Source organism: Lepeophtheirus salmonis, chromosome 1 (assembly GCF_016086655.4).
Source record: "Lepeophtheirus salmonis chromosome 1, UVic_Lsal_1.4, whole genome shotgun sequence".
Classification (NCBI taxonomy): Eukaryota; Metazoa; Arthropoda; class Copepoda; order Siphonostomatoida; family Caligidae; genus Lepeophtheirus; species Lepeophtheirus salmonis.
This window is the reverse complement of record NC_052131.2, coordinates 30,090,472-30,102,767: the sequence shown is the minus strand read 5'-3', so window position 1 is coordinate 30,102,767 and position 12,296 is coordinate 30,090,472. Positions and strand designations below refer to the sequence as shown.

The window sequence follows — 12,296 nt, the reverse complement described above, 5'->3', positions numbered from 1 at the left end:
CTATCATCACTGTTGTTCTTCCTATCGTTTCCTCCCTCCATCACATTTTCTTTTAATTACTTCTATTATTATTATTGTTTTGGTCGTGGTTGTACCACGGTGGTACAACTCCCATAAATTCAAAAACAATCATTATTACTGATCATTTGTCGTGCAAAAGAGTTTGTGTGATTGATATAGTCATTTAAAGTGATTTTTGTTAACTAATAATATATATAAATATATATTATTAGAGTGAAATGAATTCAAAAAGATCCTTAAGAGATCCATCCATCCTCACCATGGATCATCATCGATTAGAGTTTGCATCCATTCAGGTATTTTTTCCCCTCATTCTGTTAATTATTCTTTATAGGGTTTTGTTTTCTTGTTACTAGTATATTTTTGAATGTTTATTTATTTATTTGTCTTCTTTAAAAGGTTACCTTCAAGCCTTTGTTTATTTTGTAGTCAAAAGATCACGAACACTTGTTGTTTTTGAGGGGCAGGGCCATATATTATAGTTTTAGTTGTACTTATAATTAGGGATTTTATTGAAAAAATCAATACGGGTAGCTTGATAATGTAATAGAGCCGATATCTATTCAATGTAGCCACTTCAAGCATGAATCACAGCCTCGATACGGTTCTGGAAGCGTGAAAAAACTACATGTTTTACTACAAAAAAAGAAAACCGGTTTCCCTCAAACTGAACTAAAATTATGACTTATTTTCTAAGGGGACAATTTGATCGTTCCACCCTGACTGTGGCACATTATATCATCTTATGAAGGGGTTCGCGGTTCCATTATTTGTCAATACTAAGCAATTTAGTCAGCATAACTTAAAAATAGTTAATTAAACGTGCGGATTTTTTTTTTTTTTAAATATGTGCTGACTTATTATAAAAACACTATTGAAAAAAAAGTATAAAATCCTAATGTTTATATTTTTACTTTATATACATATAGCCTAATATTTCATAGATATAGTTGAGCCAATTATAGGTTGACTTTTCAAATTTGTGGGATGCATTAAGATACCCAAGGATATTACCTATAGTTGGACACCTTTATTTCATTTAAGAGACTTATATTGCTCCCGATATGTTTCATTGACAAATAAAATTTGTCCATTTATCATTATTTTATTGTGACGATGAATTTTGACTATTTTAAGGTCTGCAATTTGCGGCACATTTAAATGGCGAATAAAAATAATTTTTTTGATAGTAATTGACGATAATTAGTGGAATACGGACTCAATTTTGAGAGAAATTATTCTTGCTTGCATTCGTGTTGACGGCTCATATTTATATACTTGCTCTCATTGAACAGTTTGTTTTATTTTTAAAGTCCTTATGTGAAGATTCCTTATGATTTTTGATGCAGAAATACGATCGTTTTGTTTAGTAACTTTTATAAAGACTACAGCTCCAACATGGAATCTATGTATACTACATATACAATATAAGATGGGAAAAGTGCTTATTTTGGTATAAGTAGAATGCAATGATCGGCAGTCTATTATATGTTCCATCCACTTATTAAAGGAGTCATCCTTGACTTTTCTTAATGCAATTACTAAATAATAAGACATATTATGTAGCACATCATAAAGATTATCCACAGTTGATATTTGACTACTAAATATAAAATAGAACAAGATATTGAATATCCTGTCTGGGTAATTGGTCGAGATTGTTAGTGTAGACACGATCAAAATAATAGATTATTCTGCCATTATCGTAAGGTCCTCAAACGTGGACTTTACTACTAACAAGAGGGATTTGGTAATGAAGCAACTTTACTAAATATCTATATGACGGTATTTGTTCAATCCCTGAATAACTTTTGGGGGAAGCAAAAGCTGCAGTGAAATCTAGCGCGTCAAGATTTATCAGGAGTTTTAAGTCAGATCTGAACTGAATTTTCAGGGTGCTATTATCATACATTGCACAATGGTATCCATTTGCCCAGATATGGTCTCAAAACGGCCTCCTAAGTGAGTATCATAGGTCTTCCTAAGGTACTTCCTTTATATTTCAAACTATCCCCCCCTCTGCTTCCTTTTAGAGAGTCCAATTTGGGTTAAGGAAAAGTATATGCCTTTTTTTATTTCAGATTCCCGATTATTGAGGGAGTTTATGTCAATGAAGGGGGGTCACATTTAAGAAGAGCCAAAACTAATTCAGTCCTCTTTCAAACAACCCTGAATTTTCTTGACCATATCTGACGGAGTTAGACCACATATTCTGTCTGGTTTTTTGGTAAATTACTGAACACTTAATTTCAAAATAAACTATACTCAACAACAAACTACACAAAATATTAGGCCCAGTTAGATTGCACCAAGGTTAATAGAAATACAAGGTTATACCATAACGTGTGTACGACTGAAGTTTGACTTCCACCGCACTTTGAATATTGACGTCATAGTAGATGAGTGGCTGTCTGTTTTGTCAAAATATGTCTTTCTTGCCCAACAGTCGGTATGATATATTAAATTGAAAATACTACCAATAGTGACGTCATAGACTATGAGTGGTTGTGTGTTTTGTCAAAATTTGCCTATCCTACCCAGCAATCGGTACAATACATCAGATTGAAAATTCTAGCAAGTCCGATTACATGATGATCTAACCTTGTATGTCTATTAACCTTGGATTGTACTTCTGCAAATTCGAAAGTTTATATGTATTAAGATGATGATTTGTTTATTTATTTTTAAATTGAAGTATGTACTCTATAGCTGATTAAATAAGAATAATTTTGAGACTTGGTCCAAGATTGATTTTTTTTTTTTTTTTGGTTCTGTCATTAGGTATTTTTTGTAGATTAAAATTCAGAACGTAGACAACTGGAATGTATTTTATAGTTGGTGTTGGGGGGTGCAAATTATAAAATAGTGACTTCATCAATGACGTTCAGTATTTGGTGGGAGGGGGATGGGCTATTGGCCATTTTTGACAGTTTAAGTTTTTGTCTTTTTTAAATATGCCTAATTTGATATAAGATTTTTTGTAGAAGAGATTCAAAAACTTTTTGATTTTATTTTAGATTTAAATTTCTCAGAGGAGACTAAATTTGAGCGAAAAACAGTTAAAAAAAAGAAAAATAACACATTTTTTTATCTCGAAAATTAAATTATGACATTTAAATTTTTTAGAGAAGGGAATTTATTTTTATTTTTGTTGATAACCAGTCGTGTCGCTAGTTCTTTCTGGGAGGGATATTGCTACATCCCCCCAAAAATATATATATGAAGCCCCTTAAATTATATATATGTATAAAATAAACCTAATTATATAACGGTGTTGATAATTGTTGGGGGTTAAGTTCCCCTTTCGAATGATGACACTTCAGGGGGGTCTGCAAGATTATATATTTGGTGCACAGCTTAATTTGAACGGATGATCTTTTTTTAGACAAGGAATCCTAAAAAAATCATTTCAAAATATAATCCTACGTACGGCACTAAAGTCTCTGAAATTAATTTTTCAGAAATTCCTTGATTTGATCCTGCGGATGCCCCTGGCAATAGTTATAAAAAATATGTAAAAGTTTGGGTCCATTTTTCCACCTCCCCTATGCTTCAGGACTGCTCTGGACTGAAATTAATTTCCTTATCTGACCGAATTATACTACGACACCGACCTTGAACCAGATTACTTACCTCATACAAAAGCCTTAAAAGTCTCAGACGATTATGGGATTTCAAGAAGGAAATCAAAAAATACTAAAGTATGAAACGTACCAATTGCAACTTGTACATCCTGCTTATATACATTTATAATTATAGTACAAGTCGTCTCAAAACCTTAAATTGTGTGCACTCAACATTGGTATAACATGAATATCTATATAATTGATATAGATAAAAACACCATTAGTACACACCTATATAAGTTATCTATGAGCATGAATAAGTCATATTTATAAGCAAGCATTGATTGTACCTACATACATAACACTTGTGATTTAATCTCATCATCACCTTATACATATTCAAAGAGACCTCAAGGTAAAAAATAAATACAGAGAGGAGAAGTGGAAAAAATGATTTTTTTGTTTTCTTCTTTAAATGTGTTTATGTTCATAAGCATGTTTCTATACAGAAAAAAATCTTCAATGGACAAACGTCATCTGTTATTGCTGAAATAATATATAATATAATATACACATTCAATGTGGTTTTTCTTTTATGTTATATGTCTTCTTCCACCGTACATAAAATTATATTGTTGAATGCTGACTGACTGATTTTATGTGTCTAACGTAATATGTACTACAAATGTTCATATATACATTTTTTGGTTTGGAGTATACGTGTTGTGTACAAAAAAATAAATTATGTATTTTTTATGGTCTAAAAGTGTCACTAAGAACTAATCTGTCTCTCGTTCCTTCTATCATATTCGTGGAAAGGATGGTATATAACAGAATTTCCCACTTTCCCGGGAGTTTTATTGTTCAGATAGAGTTGCAGGGTGGCTTGTGTATAGGCCGTTTGCCTACGAAATGCCGTACCTTAAATACCCCATATACACGGGGAGTTTTGGGTTTAAATCATGGGTTTACCTAGTGTAAATGTCTCATACATCGAATAGACATTATAAACAAATATTACGTAAAAGATAATTTTCCCAATATTTCCCTTCTACTGAAGTTTGGAAATGTTTTTGATCAAAGCTGACATTTCTATGCGAGGAACACGATTTCCCTCCGATATAATATTTAAAATATTCCATAAAGCACTTTCTTTCCTTGTTTCTGATTTGACAAAACTGATTTGTATAGGAGCTTCTCTTTAAATCTAAACCAATCAAATATATTCGTATATAACCTAGTACATTGGTAATTTATATTATGTGGTATTCTGGGCTAGTATATATATATATATATACTAGCCCTTTTGGCTTGTGTCTAATTTTAAAGACTGCCGAGCCTTGATTATAGATAAACATTATAGAGGGTGTGGCAACATGACGTCACTCAACTTTATTTCTTCCTCTTTTAATCAGTTCAAGTACTGACAGTCAGAAATTTGAGCTGTTTTTAACGATTTTTTTTCTTAAAAACTTCATGGATGTAATTGCAAATATATAATCAATGGATCATTTAACTGGACAAAATTTATTACTTATGATGGTATTTAGTGTTGCATCATCGAAAAAGTGCTAAATCCAGGTGACATAATTTATTAGAAATGAACAAGAATTACAATGTCAAAAAATCAGAAGACTATTATCAAAACATTAATCCAATGGACATTTTAGGGTCAATTTCTCTATACAATCTAAATTACAGACTAATTTTATAAGTCTTATATTGAGAAATCATACTTTATATCAATGTATATGAAAATGTGAGGAAGAACTGCCAGTCAGCTTCATTGAATTTAGAAAATTTCAATTTTGATTAATTTTCAAAAAAAAAAAAAAAATATTTGAATTCGAAAATAAATATACTTTAAACAATCAGAAAATTCGGACCATGCATTAATTTAGTGACCATTATAGATCGTCCTTATAAGCTTTAAAAAGAAACACCCAAGATCAAACCAGAAAAAACGATTTCCCCATTTGCTTTAGTCTTCATTAAAGTTGTAGATTAAATTAGTCAAAAAACTACTTTTTTTCTATAGTATTAATCCAGATCGAATTAGTTTGCAGGACCGGTCCAGAAGTGACGTAATTAAATATGTCCCATAAGTATTATAACGGTCCTAAATTGTTCTATAACTTAAGACGACTGATTTGCAAAACACAATTATGCACAAATACTTAATGTGGAAAGGAAATTAACTACATTTTAATTATAAAAACGTTGAGGAATTATAATTAAACCTTGAACAAAGTCATGATCGATGGATGTAAACAATCCTAATTAATGAATATGCTGCTTTGGGATGGGCTGTAGGCAAACATTTGCTCTTTGCTTTCCCTCAAATTTAATAGGCGTATAAATAAAAACTCCATTATTTTCACTAGATGGCTTTAATTATGTGTATCTCTCGTTGTATAGGTGCAATCGGGTTAACCTAGATGATATTATAAAGATAAGATATGTTACCAAAAAAACTTTTTATACGTTTTTGTAATTGTTTGAGCGGTCATCAATGGTGGACATCATGAATGAGAAAATACGCCATATTTTACAGGGTTTTTTTTTTCAAACAAGGCAAAAATGCAAGTAATTCGTCTTAAAATATGAATAGTGTTTATATTTATATACAAGTAATCGCATGCAATTTTGGTATCGTCACTTCCCTTTTGGTAATTTTGATGTCCAATATCAGGGGCATCAGAAGGGGGGCGGAGGGGCTGTAGCCCCCCTCCCAAATTAAGGAATTATAACTTCTGTTAAAAATTTTAATATTTTTTTCAAAAAACTTTATATTTGATTTCTTTTTTCAATTTATATTATAAATTTAATTTTCAATTTATTTCTCCCAAAAATTTAATCTTTTGACAAGAGTGAAATTTTTTTCTAAAAATGTAATATTTTAATTTTTTGTGGATAATGGCGGATTTTATAGAAAAAATTTCATATTTGGAATTTTTGGAAGATAGGTAACTTCTGTTTTGATATCATAGGAGATTTACATTTAAGGAAAAAAATTACAAATTAAAATAAAAATCCGCTAAAAGTAATGTATTTATTTATCCTACACATTATATACCTAGCTAAACATTTACTGACACCAAATACATATGGGCACCTAATAAAAAAAGTGTTCCATCTTTCTCTTGTTGGCTGATGGTAAATAAATATGCATCTTATACAATGTGTAATTATAGCAATTAAGGGCATATAATTACTGTTATTAACTTTTTGTCTTCACTAATTAAAAAAAAAAAAAAAATAGATGGGGAAATGAAAAGTTAGACTTTTTTTTTTTTAATTTTGTACAGAGAATCACTTTTGCAGTCATAAATAATCTTTAAAGAATGGAATGAGTGTGGACATAGGATGAGTGATTATGATGATCTTATTTGTTATGTCAAAGGTATACTGGGTCAGTTTAAGGGGGGGGGGAGTATAGAGGGGGCTGGTCACAAGCCTTGCACTGTACATAATTTAAATATATACAATATAAATAATTTTTTTTAAAGAAGACGCTACAAAAAGATTACTTGTTTCTAAAAAAAGGTCGATTAATAAAATATGGGCATAATTCATTAAAGAAGGTTTAACTTTTTCTTTAAAAAAAAAAGTTTATAAGGACACTGAATTTTATTATTTTTAGTACAAATTACTTTAATTATATTCAAATATCAGTATTTTCGTTGACATCAATTAGTATTCAATCCAAGTGTTAAGTGGTGTTGTGTCGGTCTTTATTTGGGACTGACGACAGTTCAGTCTCGCTCTGGTCCAGCTCAGTCCTGTACCAGGGGCCGTGCAGAATTATTTACCGATTTTTGTTCAGAACATATCGCGGACAATAATGACATTTCGAATTACTTGAGAAACAATTTAATCATACATTTTTAGAATAATAAAATAGTTTGTGATCAAACTTAATCAATGTAGCTACCATTTGACTCAATGACACTGGTCAGTCGACGTCTGAAGCTGCCACAGACTTGCTGGATGTAATCGGCGTCCATGGAGGATCAGGCCTTGTTGACAGAAGCCTTTAAGGCATTTATGTTCTTGTGTCGTTTTTTGCAGGCCTTGGTCTCCACGTGCGCCTAGATAGAGAAGTCTAGTGGGTTCAGATCTAGGCTCTGAGGGGGCCAGTAGTCCTTCGGCCAAAAGTTCATGTTGTCCTTGAGCCTCTCCTGAGCTTTCTTGGAAGCGTGGGCGGGTGCTCCATCTTGTTGAAAACCCCGAGGAGAGTTGCCGACCGTGGATAAGATCCACGGAAGGACCTTGGACGCCAGAATCTTCACATAATCATCCGCTGTTAATCTGTAGCCAGTGGGGAACCATACCGGCTTCATGGCCTTCCCGTTGGAGGCCACAAGAATCAACATCATCACCGAAGCAGGGTGCTTTGTTGTTGCCACATAGCGGTGCTTATCTTGTACATCTCCAAAGCTCACAACACGGTCATTTTGCCTGTTGAAAACAGGATCTACCGTAAAAGTTTTATGATCTGAAAAAATGATGATGCGTCCAGATGAGCTCTTGATATCATTCAAGATTTTCTTGGCACGCTCAAGTCTGACTTCTCGCTGACGTTCAGTTAGCAGAGGGCGTTCAGTACGCCTCAGGGACTTTCCTCCAGCCCTTTTCAATTCCCTTGAAACAGTTGATCTCGACGTTCCAATCTTTCTGGCCATGTCGGCAATGGACCTGTTGGGAGTCCTCTTGAACACTGCCTTTACTTGCCTTGTTGAGACAGTGGGCTTCCTGCCAGCCCCAGGGGAATGCTTGAGATCGCCCCCAGCCTCCAAGGGCTTGGAAACGTTGTAAATTGTCTTCAACGAGGCCCCAACCTGTTCCTTAATGTTGTTAGGAGGCACTCCCGCGCGGAGGAGGGCTGCAATTTCGATCCTCTTTGTTTCCTGATTGGACATGGTCTCACATGTGGAAGTTGTTACGCTCTCAAAGGAAGGATTTTTGTTTATTTTAACAGTAAAAATACGAAACAATCAGATTGGTTGCCACAAAACCTCTTAAAAAGTATATTTACATCATCGGTAAATAATTTTGCACGGCCCAGTATATCAGTCCTAAAACTTATAAAGTTCAGTCTTTATCAAGAGAGTTCGCGAGATAATATATATATATATTTTTTTTTTGTGTGGGAGGGAGGCTTGATTTCGAATTTTTTTAAATCCAGGAATAAACATTTTTGAAAAAATAAGAAAAATTAAATTTTTCTTTAAAAAAAATTCGAAAATTAAATATGAAATTTAATCAGAAAAATTTCAAAAATTTATAACTATTCACTGAAAATAAAAAATTTGGGGAAAAAATTGAAAAATTTATTTCCAAATAGTAAATTTTTTTGGAGAAAAATTTCAAAAATACTAAGGTATTCGCCAAAAATTTATAAATATATTATTTTTTGAAAAAAAAAAATGAAATATGGAATTTTTGCAGAAAAATTTCAAAAAACAATGGCTAATAATAGAAAATTTTATTTATTTGAAAAATTCAATTTAATTTCAAATATTTATTTTTGTTGTAAAAAGCAAACATTTCTTAACCCTCTCAAAGTTTATTTGTAAATAAACTGTTGTAGCATTAATATCCAAGTCTATATCTTCTACCTAATTGTGATAAAAGCTAGCCTATGATCAATCTAAGGAATATATTTGAAAGAAATTATATATATGTTTAGAAATTTATTATTATTTTTTATGAATTTCTAGTGTATTTCTATTTTTAGTCATTCACCCAAATGTACTTTCAAGGCCATGGTACATAGATATAAACGTTTAAATATATAAATTTATGTGACAAAGAAGATTTCAGTGTCTTGATAATATATTTTTCTTATTAAAAAATATTTTTTACGTTTCTTCATTTATATTATATCCTGATGCCAAATAAAGTTTACACAAATGAGAATCTTCCTTTTTAATTCATTAGATAAAATTAAGGCTGTAAAGGGTTAATTTGGCGGAGACTACAGCCCACTCCCAGCAAAAGCCCCTGTTTATGACGTTACTTTACTTTATATCTTTTTTTTTAATTAGTTATATTACTGACGGTCTTACGTACCGGTCCTAAGACTGGACTGGACCGAATAAATAAGAACTGACACAACACTAATGTTGAGTTTTTATTTATTCTTAAAGTCATATGATGGAGTTTCCCCAAGATTTATTAGAAATTTGTCCATTTTATCTAGTACATTTTTCAACTTTGAGCTCCTAAGAAGGCGTCTCCTTCGATTATAATGCAATTTATTAGTTCAGTGAAACTACTGTATAGGTATATTCCTACATTAAATGCGTGTATTTTGAGAAGAGATGATGAATTTACATTCTATGTGTACACAAATCCCCTTTTAAAATATCATATTTATGTAAGTCTTTAACTATTATGTTGCCATAGCATTATTCAACAATGTGTCATTAGAATATATATTAGTGATGTGCCACGAGCAAAACTCGTAAATTGATACTCGAGTATTTTGAAGTAAATAAAAAAAGACACAAAAAAAACTCGGGATTTGGGCATAAAAAGCAGAGTATTACTCGGAACTCGTCAAAACATGGTATTCTTTATTTTTCTTCTTTTTTTGAGCCCATTACTCCACGTAAATCTTCCTCGACTTGTTTTCTTTCTTTTGCAAAATTAAGAATTTATGTTGTCCCAACCGTTGCTTGGAATTACATAGACCTATAAAAACTTTTCTTTTTCTATATATTATCATTAGTATACATTCATATTCATAAGCGTCAGTACCACTAAAAACATATTTGTCACAATTTATAACGAGACTATAGTAAAATATTGATTTATTGATTATATAAAGTGTTGAATTACACTTATCCCCACGATTTAAATAAGTTAAAGACATTTTTAGATTAATTTGTGCAACGTATATTACGAATAAAATTATATGTGGGCATCAGTACCTTATATTAAGAGTATTTTAGTCCTTCTGGTATACTAATATTATTGCTATTATAAGATCCTTTTTTATGTATATATATAACATATTCCATTACAAATACAAAGTCCTCTTAAGAACTATACAAATTTTTAAATGACAAGTTTCAAGCGAGTAACGAGTAAAGATCGTAGTTCCTCGAATATGTTTTTAGAAACTCGAAAATATCAATACATCACTAATATATATATATATATATACAAACAATAAAACTCCCGCCAGAATGTGAAGAAATGTTTTTATGATGATGTGTGTTCTTCAAGGACTCGTAAATCATCTACTTGCTTGCTAGCTTCTTGGGAATAATGATTAGGGGGGATGAATATCGTGGTTTGGATTGTTTGTTTGCTTGTAAGGGCTGAGAGTTATTCGATTTACCATTCAATTAGTGGTACAATAATCATTATTATGTATGTGGGATATCCAAAGGCTTTTTTTATTTGGAGTTCTTCTTCCTCCAAAATATCTATAAACTCAAAAATTTTAATAAGGGTTTTTGTTTGTTTTTTGTTCAATTCTATAACTAATATGCATATAAATTAGACGCCTTGGAATTATTCAATTGTTTTCTAAGGTTATATACTAGTAATGGGAAAAATAATCAATAGCGATTCTAGTAAAAATTCTCGATCCGATTTTTAATATTTTAAATAATAGTCAAAAATACTATTTTGTGGTCAGGCGTGTCTACAGGATTATAGGGGGGGGGGGTTCTAATTAAAATTAAAAATTAGTTTTTTTTGGAAAGAATTCCATATATTTAAAATATTTTCAAAAATTCACAACTATTCCCAATAAATTTCAAAAATCCACAGCTTTTCACACTAAATTAAATTTTTTGGAAAAAAATTTCAAAAATCCACAGCTATTATCATAAAATTAAATTTTCCACAGAAAATTTCAAAAATCTACAGCTGTTCACAAAAACTAAAAAATTTTGAAAGAAAAATTTCAAAAACTAATATAAGATCTTTTTAAGAAAATTTCCTTCTTTTTTTTTTTCTCATAACTTAGAAAAGCTATAAATTTTTAAATATCAGCAATCAATAATAAGAAAAAAGAATCAGAATCGTAAATTAAACATTATTTTCCCTGATGCCGATTCCTGAAAAAACACCTGAAAGAGGTTATTTAATTTGTCACACTCTGTATATTTAACTCTGAAGCGATCGTTATTTGTGTAATGATAAGTGTAGTATTAAAATATGTGTAATCATAACCATTCTCATTTCAAGGATTGCTTTTTGGTTTAAAAATAAAGAAAAAGGTGTCAGGTTTAAATAGTAATTATTGTTATTATTACATAGTCATAATAGCATCAGGCGTTATTGGTCAATGTATGTGTTTGTTTTTTTAAAAACATAAATAAATGCTATGTCATTTATTTAGAACATTTTCAAGAGCATGTATATTTATATCAGTATGATGCAAGTATACATGCCTATGTGGTCAGTTGAAAAATAAAAACAATTGAAGACCAAAAATAAAGAAGAATTTTTTTTTTTTTTTTTTTTTTTTTCAAATAATGTATTTTCACTGTTCTACCATTAAAATTATAGAAGCATCGTTTTTTCGCCAGTTGGTGAACCTAGAAAATAGGCAAGGGGTCAAATGCTCTTTGCATACAAATTTGTGTTGGATTTTGGCCTGGAAATCCTAGACCTGGGATGTCCAACGTAATATATTGGGCAGTATTGCCACTTCAAATATTCTAATGGTCCACAGAACCTATTAAA

General features: G+C 31.1%; 1 protein-coding gene across 1 annotated transcript in view; it reads left to right on the top strand.

Moving 5' to 3' along the window:
• Window positions 1–224: 224 nt before the first annotated feature.
• Window positions 225–12,296, top strand: part of LOC121128392 (serine/threonine-protein kinase N2-like) — an 81,869-nt gene continuing 69,797 nt past the window's right edge. Inside the window, 1 exon segment of the mRNA XM_040723975.2 lies at window positions 225–317. Within this exon segment, the coding sequence (XP_040579909.1) occupies window positions 240–317 (78 nt within the window). The 5' untranslated portion in view covers window positions 225–239.